Raw genomic sequence first — 23,962 nt, 5'->3', positions numbered from 1 at the left:
TTAAATATGAGTATGCATCTTTTAATTTGAAAAGTATACAATCATTGAAACACATTTACATTGTATCTTTCAACATTTGTAATCAACCTAAGAAGACAGCACTTTCTTCTAGATTAATCAGCTTTTAAATTTTGACTTACACTTGTTAAACAAAAGTATTCTCACAGTGGCTGTAAAATGATCAAATTTTGAATACAAACAAAGTAGATTATTTTTATTATTCTTTCCTCATTTCTTTGAATAAAACAAAGGAAAAAATATGTTACTTGGGGGCCTTTCCAAGAAACCTGAAAATTTGATTGTACATAAAAAGACTTCACAACCATTCTATTCTTTCTAATTTGGGGCCTAAATTTCAGAAAGGCAAAATTGAGTATGGTCAAAAGAAACAAGATATAAACACAATACTGTGTTTTATAGATATACCACCACAAGGGCAAAGATTATCAGGAACTTTTAACATTCCCAAAGACAAGTTGTTTGTTAAAATACATGAAGAGCAAAGTTATCAGAATAGATTGCTAGAAAAAAATGGGTATCTGTTATCTGAACACAGAAAATTTGCTCATTTTACAGAAAAAAAGGACAAATCTAATTTTACTAATGTGTACTATTTATGTGAACATTTACAGTAAAGAATTTAACATGTTTCTATGCATGCGTTTTCACATATAAAGATATATATATGCAAATAGATGATAAATTTAACTAAAGCCTTAAAAATATAATAATTAACTGATAAGTATGTTAAATAGAGCAATGTCTATATGATATTGAATTTGTCATCCTAGTAAAGTATTAAGATGTCCTTAAATAACAGATACTAATTAGTATCTTGTATACATATTCATGTTTCTCTGTAAATAATGAACCAAAACTGTTCAATCATTTATATTAATTCCCAGGTTCAACCATGCTGATAATTCTTTATATAAATTTTCCTGTTAGATTGCTGGTATGATTTCTGTCTTCTAAATGGATCCTGACCAATACGAACACCAAATTAGTTTCATTACTCATTGAGCATGCCTGCATTTGGCAGTGCCAATATATTTTCTCAGGATTTGAATGGAAAGAATACACTGTATTACCGAGTTTACTCAATATTCAAAAATAATCAAAACCTACAAACCCCAAGCTTGTTTGAACAACAAATTAAATATACATGTCTTCAGGCTAAATTTTTCACTCCCACTTTAAACCAAGTATAAACTGAATTTTAACACAATACATAAGCAGGACATCTTCAACATTGCTTTGTTTAATTCTCCAGGGATTATCTAGATAACTATTATCAAGCTCTACAAAATATAATAATACTTAACCTAACCCCCTACAAACAAATAATCTTCTGAATAGAGTCTAAAAATTTACCTACATAGATATGGTTTCTTACCTTTAAATTCTTGATAACACAGCAGCAGTTTTCCTGGTGGGCACTGATGTGGGCAGACCTGTAACATCACAAAATAAATAGCCCTCATTCTTGACTCTCTCAAGACAGAGCTGTGGCTGTGATATCTTGGAAGAATCAGAAATCACAGAATGCAAGGTTATTTTTACGTCCTTTCTCACATTAGTATTAAGTGATTTTGGCCAAAGAGCAAGTTTTCGTGAACTGATTAGTCCATCTATTTATTATCATCATGTTAATACTAAATATTTACAATCGAGAAGGTGCATTTTGGTCACTCAGTGGGTTGCAAGGTATGACCACAGTTAGGTACAACAATACATAACATAGTTCTTGCCCACTTACAATCTGTAATCTATTTCAATACAAATAGCTTATGAGAAAAAAAAGTTTAAATTACAGTTTTCTTTTCATACCCCAAAGAACCCCTTTCTACTTGCAACCTGAGTTCAACCATGGGCATAGACTATTTTTTTCCTTTGCTTTTTTTTTTTTAACTTTAATTTTAGGTTCAGGGGTGCATGTGCAGGTTTGTTACATAAGTAAACTCATGTCACAGGGGTTTATTGTACAGATTATTTCATCATCCAGATCTTAAGCCTGGTACTCAATAGTTGTTTTTTCTGTTCTTCTTCCTCCTCCCACACTCTACCCTTAAAGAGGCTCCAGTGTCTGTTGTTCCCTTTGTGTCCATGAGTTCTTATCATTTAGCTCCCACTTACAGGTGAGAACATGCTGTATTTGGTTTTCCGTTCCTGCGTTAGTTTGCTAAGGATAATGGCCTCCTACAAAAGACATGATCATGTTCCTACAAAACACATGATCTCATTCTTTCTTATGGCTGCATTGTATTCCATGGTGTATATGTACCATATTTTATTTATCCCATCTGTTGTTAATGGAAATTTAGGTTAATTTCATGTCTCTGCTATTGTAAATAGTGCTGCAATGAACATTCGTATGCATGTGTCTTTATGGTAGAATGATTTATATTCCTCTGGGAATATACCCAGTAATGAAATTGCTGGGTCGAATGGTAGCTCTGTTTTTAGCTATGTCATACTGCTTTCCACAATGGTTGAACTAATTTACATTCCTGCCAACAGTGCATAAGTGTTCCCTTTTCTCTGCAACCTCACCAGCATCTGTTAGTTTTTGACTTTTTAATAATAGACTCTTATGTTCACTAAATTCTAAGAAGCCAGAACTGGTAATGAACTCAGAGACTAATTTAACTTTTGGCAACTAACTCAACTAAGGAAAACACGCTTGAGAGGTAAAGCAATACACAGAATCACAGAGGCATTGAAAATTTCGGAATTAGAATACAAATATTTGAATATTAGGGCAAGCCACATTACATATACAACCTAAGAAACCAACATTCTTAGTGGTTAAGAAGTACAGTCCCTGAAGCCAGCCTGATGAGTTCTCATCCTGAATCTGCCACTTACTAGCTACCTGACCTTGAACTTAACTAATCCCTCTATGCTTCAGTTTCCTCATTTGTAAAATGGGTACAATAGCAATCGTAATTACCACTTAGGACTGATAGTGAGCTTCAACTGAGGTTCACATGTAAAGCACTTAGAAGTGTCTAGAACATGGTAAGTGTCACTTTAATTATTAAAGAACTTTGTTTTAGGAAACATCTTGAAAGACATCTTTCCCAACCTTTTACCAGAGTCAGTAATTTTTTTTTTAATTATACTTTAAGTTTTAGGGTACATGTGCACATTGTGCAGGTTAGTTACATATGTATATATGTGCCATGCTGGTGCACTGCACCCACTAACTCGTCATCCAGCATTAGGTATATCTCCCAATGCTATCCCTCCCCCCTCCCCCCACCCCACAACAGTCCCCAGAGTGTGATATTCCCCTTCCTGTGTCCATGTGATCTCATTGTTCAATTCCCACCTATGAGTGAGAATATGCGGTGTTTGGTTTTTTGTTCTTGCGATAGTTTACTGAGAATGATGGTTTCCAGTTTCATCCATGTCCCTACAAAGGACATGAACTCATCATTTTTTATGGCTGCATAGTATTCCATGGTGTATATGTGCCATATTTTCTTAATCCAGTCTATCATTGTTGGACATTTGGGTTGGTTCCAAGTCTTTGCTATTGTGAATAATGCCGCAATAAACATACGTGTGCATGTGTCTTTATAGCAGCATGATTTATAGTCCTTTGGGCATATACCCAGTAATGGGATGGCTGGGTCAAACGGTATTTCCAGTTCTAGATCCCTGAGGAATCGTCACACTGACTTCCACAATGGTTGAACTAGTTTACAGTCCCAACAACAGTGTAAAAGTGTTCCTATTTCTCCACATCCTCTCCAGCACCTGTTGTTTCCTGACTTTTTAGTGATTGCCATTCTAACTGGTGTGAGATGATATCTCACTGTGGTTTTGATTTTCATTTCTCTGATGGCCAGTGATGATGAGCATTTTTTCATGTGAATTTTGGCTGCATAAATGTCTTCTTTTGAGAAGGGTCTGTTCATGTCCTTCACCCACTTTTTGATGGGGTTGTTTGTTTTTTTCTTGTAAATTTGTTTGAGTTCATTGTACATTCTGGATATTAGCCCTTTGTCAGATGAGTAGGTTGTGAAAATTTTCTCCCATTTTGTAGGTTGCCTGTTCACTCTGATGGTAGCTTCTTCTGCTGTGCAGAAGCTCTTTAGTTTAATTAGGTCCCCTTTGTCAATTTTGGCTTTTGTTGCCATTGCTTTTGGTGTTTTAGACATGAAGTCCTTGCCCATGCCTATGTCCTGAATGGTAATGCCTAGGTTTTCTTCCAGGGTTTTTATGGTTTTAGGTCTAACATTTAAGTCTTTAATCCATCTTGAATTGATTTTTGTATAAGGTGTAAGGAAGGGATCCAGTTTCAGCTTTCTACATATGGCTAGCCAGTTTTGCCAGCACCATTTATTAAATAGGGAATCCTTTCGCCATTGCTTGTTTTTCTCAGGTTTGTCAAAGATCAGATAGTTGTAGATATGCGGCGTTATTTCTGAGGGCTCTGTTCTGTTCCATTGATCTATATCTCTGTGTTGGTACCAGTACCATGCTGTTTTGGTTACAATAGCCTTGTGGTATAGTTTGAAGTCAGGAATCCAACTTCCAAGGGATGTGAAGGACCTCTTCAAGGAGAACTACAAACCACTGCTCAAGGAAATAAGAGAGGACACAAACAAATGGAAAGACAATCCATGCTCATGGATAGGAAGAATCAACATCGTGAAAGTGGCCATGCTGCCCAAAGTAACTTATAGATACAATGCTATTCCCATCAAGCTAACATTGACTTTCTTCACAGAATTGGAAAAAGCTACTTTAAAGTTCATATGGAACCAAAAAAGAGCCCGCATTGCCAAGACAATCCTAACCCAAAAGAACAAAGCTGGAGGCATCACTCTACCTGATTCAAACTATACTACAAGGCTACAGTAACCAAAACAGCATGGTACTGGTACCTAAACAGAGATATAGACCAATGGAACAGAACAGAGCCCTCAGAAATAACACCACACATCTACAACCATCTGATCTTTGACAAACCTGACAAAAACAAGAAATGGGGAAAGGATTCCCTATTTAATAAATGGTGCTGGGAAAACTGGCTAGCCATATGTAGAAAGCTGAAACTGGATCCCTTCCTTACACCTTATACAAAAATTAATTCAAGACAGATTATTAAAGACTTAAATGTTAGACCTAAAACCATAAAAACCCTAGAAGAAAACCTAGGCAATACCATTCAGGACATAGGCATGGGCAAGGACTTCATGTCTAAAACACCAAAAACAATGGCAACAAAAGCCAAAATTGACAAATGGGATCTAATTAAACTAAAGAGCTTCTGCACAGCAAAAGAAACTACCATCAGAGTGAACAGGCAACTGACAGAATGGGAGAAAATGTTTACAATCTACCCATCTCACAAAGGGCTAATATCCAGAATCTACAAAGAACTTAAACAAATTTACAAGAAAAAATCAAACAACCCCATCAGAAAGTGGGCGAAGGATATGAACAGACACTTCTCAAAAGAAAACATTTAAGCAGCCAACAGACACATGAAACAATGCTCATCATCACTGGCCATTAGAGAAATGAAAATCAAAACCACAGGGAGATACCATCTCACACCAGTTAGAATGGCAATCATTAAAAAGTCAGGAAACAACAGGTGCTGGAGAGGATGTGGAGAAACAGGAACATTTTTACACTGTTGGTGGGACTGTAAACTAGTTCAACCATTGTGGAAGACAGTGTGGTGACTCCTCAAGGATCTAGAACTAGAAATACCATTTGACCCAGCTATCCCATTACTGGGTATATACCCAAAGGATTATAAATCATGCTGCTATAAAGACACATGCGCACTTATGTTTATTGCGGCACTATTCACAACAGCAAAGACTTGGAACCAACCCAAATGTCCATCAATGATAGATGGACATATACACCATGGAATACTATGCAGCCATGAAAATGGATGACTTCATGTCCTTTGTAGGGACATGGATGAAGCTGGATACCATCATTCTGAGCAAACTATCGCAAGGACAGAAAACCGAACACCACATGTTCTCACTCATAGGTGGGAACTGAACAATGAGAACACTTGGACACCGGGTGGGGAACATCCCACACTGGGGCCTGTCATGGGGTGGGGGCAGTGGGGAGGGATAGCATTAGGAGATATACCTAATGTAAATGACAAGTTAATGGGTGCAGCACAGCAACGTGGCACATGTATACATTTGCAACAAACCTGCATGTTGTGCACATGTACCCTAGAACTTAAAGTATAATTTAAAAAATTTTAAATAGGTAGAAAGAGCAAAGAACAAAATTGCTTGTAAGGAATAACAGTAGATTCCTCTGGGCTACGTTTTATGACAATTTCTCAATTTCATCTTCCAAATTACTAATTCTCTCTTAAGCATCATCGATCCTTCTAGTCAGCCTTTCTACACATATATTTTTAAATTAATAATATGCCTAATTCCAAGGTCTTTAATTATTTTTTAAGTTACACTATTGACTCATATCTGAGTATACACATTTTACTTATTTCTAAATCTTTTTCTGATTGATGTTCAACAGTTTTCTCAGGTATATATTGCTCTTTTTTTGTTTGCTTAATACCTTGATTTCAAGTCATTAGAATCTTCAACCATTTAGTGATTCATGCTTATGTTTTGGGATTCCCAGCTGGCTTGTCCTAGAGTGCTTTATTTTGCTTATGCAATACTTCTCCAGTAAAAATGACACAGGAGCCAACACACAGCCACTGTGATAGGGAAGTACCTAGACATTTGGGCTTTGGGGATTTCTGTTACTCAGGGGATTTTCCAGCAATGCTGACAATTCCCTGCCTCTATGACCCAACTACAATGAGACTTTTCAGTCTCTGCCTTTTCTGTATTCTTCCAACTCTGGAGGTGAAGCACAAGGTAGTGACATCAAAAAGTTAGCCATGCTTCTTCTTGACTCTTAAAGACTTCCAGCCTAAAGGAGACACAGGAAGGAGGACAGGCAAAGCTTTCACCTTAAAGTTTGGCATGGAATTTTAGATTACTGTAATGAAGCTCTCCTAATAACTAGAAATTACCAGGTCACTTTTTATTTTTAATTATGCAAAATTAAAAGGAAAAGTAGTACACATGAGTCAGGGAAAAGTAGTACACATCAGGTCTGAGGAGACAAAGTTTTAATGTTTGTACCCTGGCTCTCTTTGCTGGTTACATAAACTCTGTGAATGTTGCTTAACTTAGTGACAAGAAGAGGGGAAAACAACCTGACCTGCTTCACTGCTACTCCTGCCACACGTTAATCCTCACTATTTGCCCCTAAGTCCCTGTCTGCCCTTAGTATCCTCCACACTGTGCCCCGCCATTATCCTAGAGCCACTTGTAACTCTTATAGCAGTTTTCTCTGTGATGCATCTTGAGCTTCAGTTTTCTTTTATAATCATGTAATACATAAAGATTGAATTGAGAAATCGTCATAAACAGAAGATATTGTCCAATGGAAATTTCTGGGAGATGGAATGTTCTATGTTTTATGTCTATGCTCTCCAATTCAGTGGCCACTAGTCACATGTGACAGCTTGAAATGTGGCTAATGCAACTGAATATTTAGTTTTAATTAAAACTTAAATAAACACATGTGGTCATGGCTACTGTATTGGCTGGTGCAAAACAATATGTTGTCTTATGATGTAAGAAAGACAGTAGTCAGTTGTCTTAAACTCTTACATAAAACCACGTGTCATAACATGCATTAAAAGAATTATAGATGCATGGAAGAATTCATAAAATCAGCAAAACAATTTCACACCTTCTTTTTCCCTTACCTTCTACACATTTATATTTTACTTCTTTTTAGCCATCTATCCCATTCTAGTATCTTTCTATGAATACATTATTCTATTGTGTACAATTTCAACTTACAAGGCACAGACATTCATTTGGAATTCAGAGTCCACAACTAAGATATTTTCTGGTGCATCCACAGTCATTTGAAATTTGGGTAACACTGCCAGTAAAAAAAAATATATATATTATAATGTGTATATTATATATTATTAACATAAATACATATTAACATAAATACATTCATACAAAACAATTGTTTCTCCTTTACAAACCATCAACCTTTGCTTATGTTTGCCATTAATAAACAGTGTGAGGAGGACGCTGAAGTGCCTAAGACTGGATTTTGGAATTGGATAGAAAAATGCATATTTTGAATTCCAAATTCATCACTTTTCAGGTGTTGAACTTGGGAAAGTGTTTCTCAATATCTTCATCTTTAAAATAGTAATAAAGATACTACAATAGAAATTTTATGAAGATTTTAGGAGAAAATATGAAGGGACTAATGGCTAACATATGACTAATGTTAATTCCATTCTTCTCATAAGAAGTGCTTTACATCCCAGAAACTATCATATAAAATAGAATCCAGATACTACAAAAGGAAGATAGATAGCCTAGGTTAACAGAGAATTGCAGGAAGATTATGGGCTGAACTAGGAGATAAAAATCACAGTAGATGGAGAACCCTAAAATAGTAACAGAGGACAAGGAAAGAGGAAAGGAAGAGATACTCACTTGAAAATTCATTATTTAATAATCCTGCCCTTGCAAAATTGGAAAGATTTTATAATTTTTTTATTAATAGGTAATATTTTCATTGCTATTATTTACCATATTCTTCCACAGAGAAGGAGTGATATGTTTTCTTCTCATTGAGCATCTCCACAGTGATTTCATACCATCCGAGGATGGGCTCTGAGATTAACTGGAAGGAGAGTTGTAGAATCCCTCCCACAGACTCCTCATTCACCCACTGTTGTATTCGATTGCCTTCTGGGTCCTGAGAATAAGAAAGCATATTTTTGCATGCTGGATGCTTTTATTCATTATAAAGTTTCAGCAAGGTGTTTCCTACTTAGGTTTCCAACTTACTTAGAATTCAAAACATGAGTGTGTTCTCACATCACCCAAGGAGAATTGGTTACTCTCCTATCTGGGGTCACATAGATGCATATTACAGCACTTAGTATATTTTAGAGCTAGCTGTGATTTTTTTACATTTATTTTCTGTGCCAATCTCTGATTTCTTAAAGGCGAGCCATATTTTATCCCCAGTGCATAAAACATTAAGTGTACATGTATATACATTCAACAACTAAACATTAAATTAAATACAATCATACTTGTCCGTTGTCTATATTATTATTGTCTGTATTAATGGGTGCATGCTAATATGAATCACATGGTGGTGGGGGTGGAAACCTATTTCTGTCCTCTTGAGGCTGTCTACATGAAATTAATAATTCTGCAACAATTTAAATAGACAATCTTCCCTGTGAGCTGCCTTTTGATTTTGAGGTTTGGAGAGATGTTCAAAAAATGAGAAAACCATTCTTCAACTATTAGTTATCTTACCTGAAGGGTGATCACTGGATACTGAAATAAAAATAAAAATAATGTTAATATATGAACTCAAGGGTTTTTTTCTAGATGAGTGAAGAGGTTAATTATACATCTATTATGAAGCAAAGAAACATAAACACATTTAGGACAACCCAAACAAATACTGATTTCTGACTGAAAGTTTGAATATCTATTGATTATATTGAAACTCATCTGCCTAGTTTTCAAGAATTTTCATTTACTTCTCTCTCTTTCACAACATACACCCTGCAGTCTCAGTAAGCAACCCTGCCCTTGGGTCTCTCCAACATAATAAAAATGCCCTCTTAGATGAATAATAACTTCCTTATCAACAAATTCATGGTCAGTCTTCACTCTGACAGTTGCAATGTTTTACACTGCTGGTTGCCTCTTTTTGAAATTCTTCAATTTTGATTTCTGTATCTAGCACTAATTTTTTTTGTCTTAGATTATTGGCCATTCCTATACTCCACCATTTCCTTATCAGACAAGTAAATAAATGTAGACATTTGCCCAAGTTTCCCCTGCAGAGTTTCCTCTCCTTCCTTCTCCTTCCACCTCTCTGTATCTCCTCTCAGTTCTCTCCATGTTTACCACTCTTGCCCCCTCTAAACCTATAGTCAACAGTTCGACTTTCATCTCTTTGTGTTTTCTCTCAGGACCTCAAAACTAACAAGTTGAAATTAAAGACTCCTAGGCCAGAAGCCCTCATGTGAATAGGCTGATGAGAATTTTAAAAATGAGTACATAGGGTCCTTTGCCCACTCCCCAAGTTGCTAAGTGCTCCTTCCCACTAATTGCAGCATTCATTCACTAATAAAACATAATGTGTCTGGAGATAGGAACAGGATTCATAAACCTTGTCCAGAATTCTTGGAACTGAGAAATATAACAGTTGAATTAAGGGCCTACTTGTTATTCTAAATTCATGGAATTGAATCTTGATGAAATATTGAGACGGTATTGAAGAAAGCTACTGCTGCAACATTAACTCAAGCATTAAGAGAGGTAGAGCTTCTCGTGAGATTTCCTCATAGGAAGAAAATGAAGAATATATTACCCAAAGGTGCCATGGGAAGACGTTAACCATTTGGATGAGATTCTAATAATGAGAAATGAACCTAGAGTACTATCCCTTTTTGTTTGCTATTTGTAATACTTCCAATGCAGATGGCTTCAACTGTGTTCAACAGATTTAGTTTTTATTACTTAATTTGTCTTTTTTTTTTAGTTTTTTTTAAACTCAGCTTGGTCTATTTCAAAAAACTAGTGAACAAGAACCTAGTAAAATCACATTTTCATTGTTCTAAGCTGCTTGATTTTTCTCTAAAAACAATTATTAAAATGAGGCTGATTCTGCTCTAGTCACTAATGACTGTCTGCACTAAATCTTGTATAAACCAGCCAAGAACAAATACAACAACTCCTTCATGTCCCCTTCTGGTTCATACTATCTCTCCCTGTCCATACACAGGGCCTCTTTTTAGAGGACTAGTAGTTCCAGGTCTTAAGATAAGTTTAAAGAAAGATCTGAAACTTCTTGATGCAAATGAAACTTTCTGGAAAAAGTATGTTTGAATATTCTACAAAACACTGACTTAAAGGAAAAGAAAGGCACCATCAGCAATGAAATTGCAGAAAATGAAAGAAAAGACCGATGTAAGATTTGGGCAGAAGAAACTAGGTATATGCTCTATATCTTGGCCCATTTGATAATGAGCCCAGTTGCGTCATTACTATATTTTTATTATGTAGTCAAATTTATTATGAATGCCCAAATCTCATAGGCCAGCCATGCATTGAATCTATTTATTTAAATGGAATACTGAACCGGATAATGTCCAGCAATTAGAAACACTGGCTTGGAAAGATAAAACCACATAATCTCTTAGCTGCCATCATTTTCGGAAATGCTACATCAATTTCCATCTCTATATATAAGCACATGCAGTTTGTTGTGCCATGGAAACTCCTTGCCATAAACATTTGGTACAAACGATCTTCTTATCTATGACCCGTATTTGAGGGAACAGCCCATTAATCCTGTTCTTATGCAAATGTAGTTATTACTAAAGCAGGGAGTTGGATAATCATATTTGGCCTAATTGACAATAATAAGTCAACATTGGGGGGTGAGAACTAATAAGGGAGTTATGATAATGCTGCAGCGGCTTTGATTTTCAAGAAGCCCTTTACTTCCCCATGGTGCTTCCAATCAAGGATGATTGTCAAAGGATTGCAGTAGAAATTCTCACTGCCTTGGTTAAATAGAGGAGTTGCATTCTTAGAAATAGAAGCTTCAACCATGAACCAAGGAGAACAGGAACCACATGCTATCTTACGGAAGTGATTTCGGATTTAGATTACTACAAGGTCTTTGGAGCACTAAAAATTAGATTCCTGCTCTGGAAATTAAAATTAAGCAACAGTCTAGTGAATGTAGCATAACTATAGAAGATGGGGAAAGGAGGTGGATTAAAAGTGACGATGTCTTAAGGATGAAGTACAGTTTGGAGGGAGGAAAAGGCACTAACAGAGAAACCATCTGCACAGCTTCTGTAAGCTTCAGAAGCTTCTTCGTAACTGCGCTCAGTTGATAGATTGATCTGAGAGACCACAAAAGAATGCTTAGTTCTAACAGGTTTCTAAACTACATGAAATGAAATTTGTCAGGTATCCTGTTGTAAGGACTGAAGTCCAGGTCATGATTCGCTGTCTTTTGACAGTTTTCACTGTTGATTGCCTTGGTTCTCAGATTGTCGCTAGCTAGATTGTAGTCTTCTGCTGAAATACTGTCTTAGACTACCATCACCATGTTCCCACCATGTATTTAGTTCCCTAACTGCACATCAGTATCTATGAAATAACTTCTCTGAATTTCCCATTAGGGAAAGTGAGGCAGCGTCGCTTTCCCTAATGGGTAGCAACACTTCCCCCTTTACCATCCCTGTGTAAATAAAGAACAATATCTGGAAAAATTGGAAGGGGTCCTGGAACACATCCCCAGTCAAGTTATTTCTCTGCTCTATACACAAACTGCTCCTCTATGACTAACTGTAATTCAAGTGCCTTCATAATATGGCACCAAGCCTCCTTTCCAAGTCGTTTTTCAACATGCCTTTTTTTTTCTTTTTTGAGATGGAGTCTCGCTCTGTCACCCAGGCTGGATGGAGTGCAATGGCGCAATCTCGGCTCACTGCAAGCTCCACCTCCCGGGTTCACGCCACTCTCCTGCCTCAGCCTCCCGAATAGCTGGGACTACAGGCGCCCGCCACCATGCCTGGCCAATTTTTTGTGTGTTTAGTAGAGATGGGGTTTCACCGTGTTAGCCAGGATGGTCTCGATCTCCTGACCTCGTGATCCATCCGCCTTGGCCTCCCAAAGTGTTGGGATTACAGGCGTGAGCCACTGCGCCCAGCCCTTCAACGTGACTTTCTATATTTGTTATAAGTTTCAGCAAAGCTGGGTTACGACTATTCCCTAAATCCTCTTGATTCTCTACCCACATGCCTTCACTAACATTTTTTCTCTGCCTACAGTATCTTCTAGGCCTAATTTATACATTTGGTCATCTCTGTTCCCTAAGGAATGTCTCGATTTCACCTACCCCGTGACAACTGTATCAGGCATGGCCAATGCTTCCCCCTTAGATCCCTTTTTCTGGTTCTTTCCAACCACCCCCCGCTCCATTGTGTTTTACTTCTAACAGCTTTCACCTGTGAACTTTTTGAGAGGCCTGTTTTGGAGCCTCCTGGCAAGTTCCTAGGGTTTTACTCCTATGTTGGGTGATGCCCAGAGCCAATAACTGCCTGATGCTGGAGTACAAAAGCCCAGCTTTGGTTCCTACAGTGGAACAAACTGTGAAGTGTAATTTATGCTCCGGAGCTTCCTGCCAGTCAGTCTGAAGACTTTGCCCAAAATCAGTTGATTGCACCCATGCTTGGCCTCCTCCCCTCCCCTGTCCTGCTTCTCTCCACTCTCTTATTGGTTTCCCCCGGCAGCACTTCCTTAATAATTCAGTTGTCCGTTTTTCCCTCTCTCAGAATCTGATTCTGGAGAAGTTGATCTAAGATAATACCTCTCCTGGTAACTCCAGATACAAAGCAGCCATAATGCTTTCATTCACTGGTTATGTAATTCACTCATTCAATCATTATAAAGTATTATTGTGGCTTGGCTCACTGGTTCATGCCTGTAATGTCAGCACTTTAGCAGGCCAAGGCAAGAGAATTGCTTGAGGTCAGGAGTTTGAGAAAAGCCTGGGCAACATAGCAAAACCCCATCTCCACAAAAAATAAAAAAATTAGCTGGGCATGATGGTGCTGCCAGTAGTCCAAGCTACTTGGAGGGCTGGGGCAAGAGGATCGCTTGAGCCCAGAAGTTAAGGCTGGTGAGTTATAATCGCACCACAGCACTCCAGTCTGGGCAACAGAGCAAGACTCCATCACTAAAATACATAAATAAATAAAATATTCACTCTACATAACATTACTCATTCACTCAATACATAATTTAATAATGGTATAATATTACTAGCCTACTATCTGCCGTATCCTATTCTTCCAGATGTCAGGAATATAGTCATGCATGTTGCTTCATTTGTGTTCTTCTCCAACAACCTCTGCTCTAATGTAATCATTCTGGGGACAGAAAGAGTTTCTTCTGTATCTTTGGGTCTCGGCTTACCTAGCACAGTGCTTTTACAGGTGGTAAGGATTCAGTAAATTACAGACTTTTATTTGTAATTAGGAAATAGGTTTAATTGTGTTGACCAAAGAGAGAGGGAGAGAGAGAGTGAGGAAGAAGAAAAAAAAGAAAAAGTTTGATGGTAAGGGAGGAATACATAGGCTAATAAGAATGTAAAACCAATAACTAAGACTGGCCTGCCTCATTTTCATGGATTAATTTTAAGAAGGAAAACCATGCACAAATACCTACCTATTTCTAGCTATAACTTACCATTTCATCAACTGGTTTCAAATGATCGTCCAGAGACACAACTCGAAACATCACTGAAGAAAGAAAGAACAATGATGTAAAGAAAGTATTTAACTTTTGTGTCATCACAGCTTTCCTCCTACATTGATTAACTTAGGTGAATCAAAAAGCACTAGGTTACTACCACCTGTGATGAGGAGTTACATGCACATCTTATGTAAGACATATTGGATACTGCGGTTACCAGGTTGAGCTTATTAAGTTATACTGCCAAGAAAGGGTTCAGTAAAAGAACTTCTTGTCTTCCTTTTATACTTCCATCCCTTCTTTCTCTTTCTCCTCGTATGCATTCTCACAACATATGCTCAGGCTGCCTAATGACTTCATTAAAGAAATGAAAGACAGAGGAGGCAGGTCACTTAACTGTTAGTACAATTCCTCACAGAGATTGCATGCATGCTTATTCAGCATGTGCCTTTTCTGTGTATCCTTCATCAACCAATACCCTTATTCCCTTAACCCGCAGCGGAAGCACCTGCAATCAGCTATATTCTCCCACTCTCACATTCTTATCCATCTGTGTCCTATCCCCGAGTTGGTTCTCAGCCTGATGGACCTTGTCAAACTTATGTTACTGTCCAGTCAGTAAAATTCATTCTCTTTTGAAGATGTTTCTCTCTGCCCCTATTTCTCTCACAAAACACTTGATTTCTTTTTTGCTCTGAGGTTGCCTCTCTCCCTCTAGGTCTCTATAGTGGAGACCTCTCATCTTCCACATGGCTTGAGAAGGGAAATAAGTAACTTCCTAATTCACAAATCCAACAAAACATTTTTTTCTTGCATTTTAATTCAAAAGAGAGAAATTATTATTTTAGATGCCACTAGTTTCAGAAAATTTATTCCTGTTGATGTCATCTGACTTTCTGGTTGCTGTCATAGAATGTCACCTGGCTAATGGTCTTCCTTTCTACTGCTTAGCCTGTCATGGGAAATTTTGACATGCTTTAAGGGAAATGAAGATTCATGCCAAAATTGGTATTGGTCATCATATCAGAGCTATTGTATTTTGGAAAAAATGTCAATTGCTGATGACAAGAGTCTATGTTGTCATCTGTCTATAGATACTTTCTGTCCCTTTGTGTTTTCAGGTTCATTTAGAGTTCAACTTTGTTAATCTCATTCTTCCAGATTATTGACCCTCTCCTGGCTTCAATTCATTTATTCACACATTAATTTTAAAAGCCTTTATTGATAACCTATTTCATAATTCTATTCATATGTATGTGCAAGTGTGAGTGTCAAATGCTGAAAATTTTTTTTTAGAAAAAAGACTTGCTGTTTGGCTATCACAGGATTCATAAGATTGGCTGAGAAATGCTGATCCCATCATATCCCATCATGGTTTAAATGTGGTCTCTACATTGATGGTTCCTCAAATTCATATCTTCAGCCCTTTCTTTTTTTCTGTTTTCTTTTCTCTTTTCTTTTTTGAGACAGGGTCTCACTCTCATCACTCAGGTTGAAGTGCAGTGGCACAATCTTGGCTCACTGCAGCCTCAACTTTCCAAGCTCAGGTGATCCTCCCACCTCAGGCTTCCAAGTAACTAGGACTACTTGCCCCACCACACCTGGCTAACTTTTTTGTATTTTTAGTAGAGATGGGTTTTCGCCATGTTGCCCAGGCTTATCTTGAACTCCTGGGCTCAAGTAATCTGCCTGCCTTGGCTTCCCAAAGTGCTGGGACTACAGGCGTGAGCAACTGCGCCTGGCCCTGCCCTTTCTTCTTACCTAAAGTTTCATAAATATACTGCTTCCTACTTGACATGTCTGCCTGAATATTTGAAAGATATCTCATCCTTAGTGTGCCCAAAAATGTAATCCTGATTTATTTCCTCTTGCCCTACACTTTCTTATTTTAGTAAATGACAATTCTGTCCAAGTGTTTAGGCTAGAAATTTCAGACTCATTCTTATTCCCTCATTCTTGTCATCCCCTCATTGTCGTTCCCTCTTTATATTACACTCTACATCAAAACATACCTTAAAGATATTATCTGCTATTTCTCTTGCCCAGAATGATTTTTCCCACCCATGGTAGACGTCCTCACTTCATTCAGGTCTCCGCTTAATTATCTTAAAACATTTTTTCCCTCTAGTTCTAATCTGTTCACCTACTTTGTTAGCTCTGTCATTTAAAAATTGAATTCTGGCTAGGCGCAGTGGCTCATGCCTGTAATCCCAGCACTTTGGGAGGCTGAGGCGGGCAGATCACAAGGTCAGAAGTTCGAGACCAGCCTGGCCAATATGGTGAAACCCCATCTCTACTAACAAAATACAAAAAAATTAGATGGGCGTGGTGGTGCACACCTGTGATTCCAGCTACTCAGGAGGCTGAGGCAGGAGAATTGCTTGAACCCGGGAGGTGGAGGTTCCTGTGAGCCGAGATTGCCCCACTGCACTCCAGCCTGGGCGACAGAGTGAGACTCCGTTTCAAAAAAAAAAAAAAAAAAAAAGATTTCTCTTTAACTCTAAAACTGTCCCTGTCTTTGTTCAAGATGTAATCGTCTTTTATTTGGACTCTCACAACTGTCACTAACTGGATCACTGCCATTTGTGTTGCCATAACCTAGCTAATCTTTCTATGGTTATCAGAGCTACTTTCTGAAGACTAAATCTTATCTTGAATCTCCTCTGATGAAAACCTCACATTGCACAAAAGTCAGTGTCTTCATAACTTAATGTGTAGCAAGTCACACATTACTTTTTGTGAAGTTCTGACCTGGCCTTCTACCACAGCCTCCTTTCCAGCCATTCCCACCAAGCCCCCTAACCTGAAGCTATACAGTATCCCTTACCCGCAGTAATTTCATCATGAGTACTGACCTTACTTCTGTCATGGTTATTTCTATAATAGCCCTTTCCTTCTCACATAGAGGGGCTGCTTTCCCTTCTACTCTGACATTGTAAGCTTGAATAGCCCAATAGCTTGAATAGCTTAATTCTCCCAAACATAACTAGAATCTGTTTTGCTGAAGACTTTGTATATCAGTCAAGTACCTTATCCCTTCTTTCTCTAAATGCATTCATAAATATCATCTTTGATATACTTATTTTTTAATAACTGAAGAATTAGTCACTTTCTATTTTATCTGTTTACTATGTTTTTTCATATTTTGTTCATGCCACTATATAGTAGTTAATATACTGCATTATAAATATGAAGCAACAATAAACTGTGCAATGAGGTTTTAGCAATCATAGTTAATATCACACCATATTTTTATTCAAAAAGAAGCATGATGCTGAGTAGATTATGAATATTTGTAGCATTATAATCTCAGATTGTAATGATCCATTTTTTGAAAACTGAATATCTCTCAATTGTGTAAGACTCCTGGCTCAATTTCTTGCTATGTTATAACCTTTCCTCTGTGCATTAGACTCTTTACTAGACTGTGGATGGATAAGAAATTTAAAAAAAGCAATTTTAAATTAAGATTTAATGTTTCTGTGCTCTTTGAAGTAGCAGCCACCTTCCCCACCTCTGCCTTCTATAGCTCTCCTTAGCAAGAATCCTAGAAGCCTTCCTTGGACATCCTCTTGTGTCAAGCACATATACTCTTCTCCCTCATAAGCACCTCCCACGCCAGGATGCATGCTCTCGTAATGTTTGTTCCGCCGTTGTTGGTGCCAGCTCAAACTGTACAGCCATGCCCTGTCTTTCTTGTCTAGTCCTTCAGTCTTTCTCTGGTGCCTAAATACTGACCTGAATGCCCTCTTTTGTGAAGTGAGGGAGGGAGGCAAAGGGTCAGGGGAAGAGGAGTGGAAGGGCGGGGATAGCACAATGCATGCAGTGCATTCCTCCATCTCCAGCACACATCCCTCACCTCCCTCTGCTTGTGTTGTTCTGGGATCACAGTGTGTTGGTGCCTAAGCAGGCTCTGATTACTGCGATTCCCAGTTCATCCACGACTGCCTCCTCAAGCCATGATCCCCACATCTGTAGTGACTCCTCATGGGTGTTACTTAACTACATGAAAATGCCTCTTTAGTTCTATATTCAGGGATTTCCTTTAACTCTTCTATTCAATGCAGCTTCTTTTCCTTCCTTTTTTTTTTCTTTTATTATATCACATTTTATTTTATTTTTAATTATTATACTTTAAGTTCTAGGGTACTTGTGCACAATGTGCAGGTTTGTTACATATGTATACATGTGCCATGTTGCTGTGCTGCACCCATTAACTCGTCATTTACATTAGGTATTTCTCCTAGTGCTATCCCTCCCCCTCTCCCCACTGCACGACAGGACTTGTGTGATGTTCCCCACCGTGTCCAAGTGTTCTCATTGTTCAATTCCCACCTATAAGTGAGAACATGTGGTGTTTGGTTTTCTGTCCTCACGATAGTTTTCTCAGAATGATGGTTTCCAGCTTCATCCATGTCCCTGCAAAGGACATGCACTCATCCTTTTTTATGGCTGCATAGTATTCCATGGTGTATATGTGCCACATTTTCTTCATTCAGTCTATTATTGATGGACATTTGCGTTTCTTTACTCTAAATAAGTCTATATACTTCTCATTTTACGGCATGGTTTTTAAATTAATTCTACCTCAGTGCTTTTTTATGTACCATTCATCTCATCAGAAATGTCTTTCTTCTGACTGCTGTAATCTGTATTCATCAACTCCTTCTGTACCCAGGAGGAGAGAGGAGGCTTTTCAGCTTAATTCAACATCACGCTGATCATTCTATTACTTGGGCAATTCTCTAGTCACTAGGGGTATCTCATTACATGTTCATGACATACTTTGTTGCTGTTTTACTTCTATTTCAACCATAAGCTTGTAAGTTTGCATAAATTAAATTCAAAATCCCCAAATATGTGATTAGAATGTTATTAGAATAATATGGATATTATTAGAATATTATTAGAATAATATGAATATTATTAGAATATTATTAGAATAATATGGATATTATTAGAATATTATTAGAATAATATGGATATTATTAGAATAGAATAAGGTGCTCTTTAAAAATGCACTTTCTGAGGCTCCCTACCCCAGACTCATGGAAATGAAATCTCTAACATTTAGGCTATGTAATCTATATTTTTATTTTGTATTTTTAAGCAGGTTCTCTAATAAAATTTAATACAATAAAATTTCTGAGCTTGTATTGTGTACCATCAATTCAAATATCATATAAGTGACATTAGTTGAGGGTAACCTGATTTAGGTACACTCACCTTTCTGTCCAGGCTTGTAGGTGGGTTTATCAGTCTGTACGAAGACCACATTCTCTCTGGATCTGATTGCCACAGATCTCCTCTCTTCCAGGTTGAGAGTGGCTCCTTTAGCAGAAAATGTAATAAATGCCAGTGGGTCAGATCTGGCCTGAGGAACCTAGGGAACAAATAAATACTCCATGAAACTGATTTTTTGTTAAGAAATCTCTATCACTGTGTGTTGGTATCACTAAAAGTTTTAATTCATAATTTGTCATATCTATTTCTTCAGTAACCAACCTTGTTTATTTCTCTTGCTTTGTCACTTCCTTATCTCACCATTTAAATGGATTCTTTTGCCTTTCTTAAAACTTCCCTTTTCTGCACAAGAGTCATTCTTTCTATATGTCTTATTCCCTTCAACAATTTTCTATCATAAAATCAAATGTTTTGGCTCTTGCCCTTGTTACCATTTATGACTCTACTTAACATCATCTCATACTGAGGACTATATTATTCTTTTAAAAATTAAAATAACTTTACACATACAGTCAAATAGCCTGATCTCTGTCCCTAAAAAGTCAGTTAAGTGGGTGGTGTTCATGAACCTGTAATATTCTTTTCTACATTAAGCAGGAAGAAGATCTCTGTTCCATTTTTGGAATTTAGTTGGATTTATTCTCTGTTTCGTAATTTCTCTTTCATATTTCCCATTTCTTTGTCTACTTTGGAAGAATTTCTGGGTTGATTCACTTTTAACGAATTCACCCTTTAGTTGTGGTTATTCTGCTATTCAACCCACCTATTGAATTTTCATTTAACTTTTTGTTTTTCTAATGCAGAAGGTGCTCTATATTTTTCTCTTCTGGATGATGTTGTGGTATCTTGATAGTTATTTCATTATTCTGTGGCGATATTGCCTGACCAGTGCCTGTATTGATTTACTTATTGATTTATATATAACTTCAAATTTTGAATTTCTAAGCACTTTAGGAACTGAACTCAATATCTTTTAAGAAAAAGTTTCTGGGGATTCAATAGTACTTTCTCTAAAGTTTTGTTCAGATTTTATTATTAACTCCATCCTTGGATGGTGGGTTTTCTTTTGGTTTTGCTTGTTTGAAACAGGGTCTGGATCTGTCACCCAGGCTGGACTGCAGTGGCAGGATTATGACTCACGGTGGCCTTAACCTCCCAGGCTCGTGATCCTCCCACCTCAGCCTCCCAGCTGGTACTACAAGCACATGTCACCATGCCTGGCTAATTTTGCATTTTTTTGTAGAGATGGGAATCACCATGTTGCACAGTCTGGTCTTGAACTCCTGGGCTCAAGCAATCCTGTGCCTCTGCCTCCAAAAGTGCTGGGATAATAGGTGTGAGCCACTGTGCCCAGCTGGATGCTGGGTGTTTTGTTTCTTGAATGTTTCCTTTCATCTGTAGTGCTGGCTTTCCTAAATGTGTATCGATCCTTGGTAGTGACTTCTGGCATTTTTATACTAGAATTTCTTGGCTGGCCCTGTGTGAAAGCAACACCCGTGACTGCAGATGAATCTTTAGGATTCACAGTCAAATGGGTGAACATCCACCAGATCCATGATGAGGATATGCAGCTGATATGGGATGGTGAGTCTGGGCCTTGCACCTGGGTTCTGGGTGACACTAGTGGATGGGGTGAGAGAGAATGGGGGATGAAGACATTTCTTAACAACATGGTTCATCATTTTATTTTTACCATTATCAATGTCATATAGAAAAGTAGAAAATGGAGAAAAGTAGTTGGAACGAATAAATTATACATTGTCCCCTTAGTGAGATAAAAAGACTGCTAATATTTTGGGGATCTCTCCTTCCAGTCCATGAACATTTATAATGTGCTATAGGTGCTTACAGTGCAATGGTGTTCAAGACAGACACATCCCTGCTCTTCATAAACTTGCAGTTTTTTGTTTTTTATTTCACTGAACTCTTCTAACATTAATTTATATTTACAGAAGAAAATGCACAAATACAGTGTCTTTACAAAAAAGTAGAAATGTGACCAACAAGGGTAAAGTTGCACTCACCCCACTCCACCTCACTCCTCTGCCCTCCTCCCCTGCCTGTTTGCTGTAGAGTCCTGTGTTCTTTGTCTTTATATACATTCTATAAATACACATACACACATATAATTTTTATGTATTATTAGTATTTCAATAGTTTTGGGGGAACAGGCTGTTTGGTTAGATGGATACATTCTTTAGTGGTGATTTCTGAGATTTTGGTGCACTCATCACCCAAGCAGTGTACACTGCATTGAATGTATAGTCTTTTATCCCTCACCACCCTCCCACCCCTTCCCAAGTCTCCAGAGTTCAGTGTATCTTTCTTATGCCTTTGCATCCTCATAGCTTAGCTCCCACTTATAAGTGAGAACATATGATGTTTGGTTTTCCATTCCTGAGTTACTTCACTTAGAATAATGGTCTCCAACTGCATCCAGGTTGCTGCAAATGCCATTATTTTGTTACTTTTTTATGACTGAGTAGTATTTTATGTTGGCTGTGTGTGTATATATATATACACCACAATTCCTTTACTCACTCGTTGGTTGATGGACATTTAGGCTGGTTCCATATTTTTGCAATTGTGAATTGTGATGCTATAAACACATGTGTGCAAGTGTCTTTTTCATATAATGACTTCTTTTGGGAAGGCAGATACCCAGTAGTGGGATTGCTGGGTCAAATGGTAATTCTACTTTTAGTTCTTTAAGGAACCTCCATAAGGTTTTCCAGCATGGTTGTACTAGTTTACATTTCCACCAGCAGTGTAAAAGTGTTTCCTTTTCACCACATCCACACCAACATCTATTGTTTTTTGATTTTTAAATTTTGGACATTCTTGCAGAAGTAAGGTGGTATCTGTGGTTTTGATTTGCATTTCCCTGATAGTGATATTGAGCATTTTCTCACGTTTGATGGCCATTTGTATATCTTCTTTTAAGAATTGTCTATTCATGTCCTTAACCCTCTTTTTGATGGAATTGTTTTTTTCTTGCTGGTTTGAGTTCCTGGTAGATTCTACATATTAGTCCTTTGTGGGATGCGTAGTTTGCAAATATTTTCTTCCACTCTGTGGGTTGTTTACTCTGCTGATTATTTCTTTTTCTGTGCAGAAGCTTTTTTAGTTTAATTAAGTCTCATCTATTTATATTTGTTTTTGTTGTATTTGCTTTTAAGTTTTCGGTGATGAACCCTTTGCCTAGGCCAATGTCTGGAAGAATTTTTCTGTTAGCTTCTAGAATTTTTATGGTTTCAGGTCTTAGATATAAGTCTTTGATCCATCTTGAGTTGATTTTTGTGTAAGGTGAGAGATGAGGATCCAGTTTCATTCTTCTACATGTGGCTTGCCAATTATCTCAGCACCATTTATTGGTTAGGGTGTCCTTTCCCCACTTTATGTTGTTGTTTGCTTTGTTGAAGATCAGTTGGCTGTATTTGGCTTTATTTCTGGGTTTTATTCTGTTCCATTGGTCTATGCACCTGTTTTTATACTAGTATCATGCTTTTTTGGTAACTATAGCCTTATAGTACGGTTTGATGTTGGGTAATGTGATATTTCCAGATTTGTTGTTTTTGTTTAGTCTTGCTTTGACTATGCAGGCTCTTTTTTTGTTCCATATGAACTTTAGGATTGTTTTCTCTAGTTCTGTGAAGAATGATGCTGGTATTTGGATGGAGAAAATAATTTGGATGGAGCATTGAATTTATAGATTGCTTTTGGAAGTATGGTCATTTTCACAATATTTATTCTACCTATGCATGAGCATGGGATGCGTTTCCATTTGTTTGTGTCATCTATGATTTTTTTCAGGGGTGTTTTGTGGTTTGCATTGCAGAGATCTTTCACCTCTTTGATTAGGTATATTCCTAAGTTGTTTTTTTTTAAGCTGTTGTAAAAGGGGTTGAGTTCTTGATTTGATTCTCAGCTTAGTCACTGTTGGTGTATAGCAGTGCTACTGATTTGTGTACATTGATCTTGTATTCTGAAACTTTACTGAATTCATTTATCAGATATAGGAGCTTTTTGGATGAGTCTTTAGGGTTTTCTAGGTATACGATCATATCATCAGCAAACAGCAACAGTTTGATTTCCTCTTTACCAATTGGGATGCCCTTTATTTCATTCTCTTGTCTCATTGCTCTGGCTAGGACTTCCAGTACTATGCTGAATAGAAGTGGTAAAAGTGGGCATCCTTATGTTGCTCCAGTTCTCAAAGGAAATGCTTTCGACTTTTCCCTGTTCAGTATAATGTTGGCTATGGGTCTGTCATAGATGGCTTCTATTACCTTAAGATTTGTCCCTTCCATGCTAATTTTGCTGAGGGTCTTAATAATAAAGAAATGCTGGATTTT

General features: G+C 37.5%; 1 protein-coding gene across 10 annotated transcripts in view; it reads right to left on the bottom strand.

Annotated features, from left to right (window-relative positions):
- Window positions 1-23,962, bottom strand: part of CLEC2D (C-type lectin domain family 2 member D) — a 123,641-nt gene that overhangs the window by 71,794 nt on the left and 27,885 nt on the right. For all 10 annotated transcript variants that reach the window (XM_063786328.1, XM_063786319.1, XM_063786321.1 and 7 more), the window contains 6 exons: window positions 19,590-19,746; window positions 14,358-14,410; window positions 9,390-9,410; window positions 8,646-8,814; window positions 7,887-7,971; window positions 1,397-1,454 (listed from right to left, as the gene is read on the bottom strand). In XM_063786328.1, coding sequence (XP_063642398.1) covers window positions 1,397-1,454; window positions 7,887-7,971; window positions 8,646-8,814; window positions 9,390-9,410; window positions 14,358-14,408 — 384 coding nt within the window. In that variant the 5' untranslated portion in view covers window positions 14,409-14,410; window positions 19,590-19,746. The remainder of the gene's footprint in view (window positions 1-1,396; window positions 1,455-7,886; window positions 7,972-8,645; window positions 8,815-9,389; window positions 9,411-14,357; window positions 14,411-19,589; window positions 19,747-23,962) is intronic.

Source organism: Pan troglodytes, chromosome 10 (assembly GCF_028858775.2).
Source record: "Pan troglodytes isolate AG18354 chromosome 10, NHGRI_mPanTro3-v2.0_pri, whole genome shotgun sequence".
NCBI lineage: Eukaryota > Metazoa > Chordata > Mammalia > Primates > Hominidae > Pan > Pan troglodytes.
Note: the sequence above shows the minus strand (reverse complement) of the source record. Positions and strands in the feature narration are given on the sequence as shown.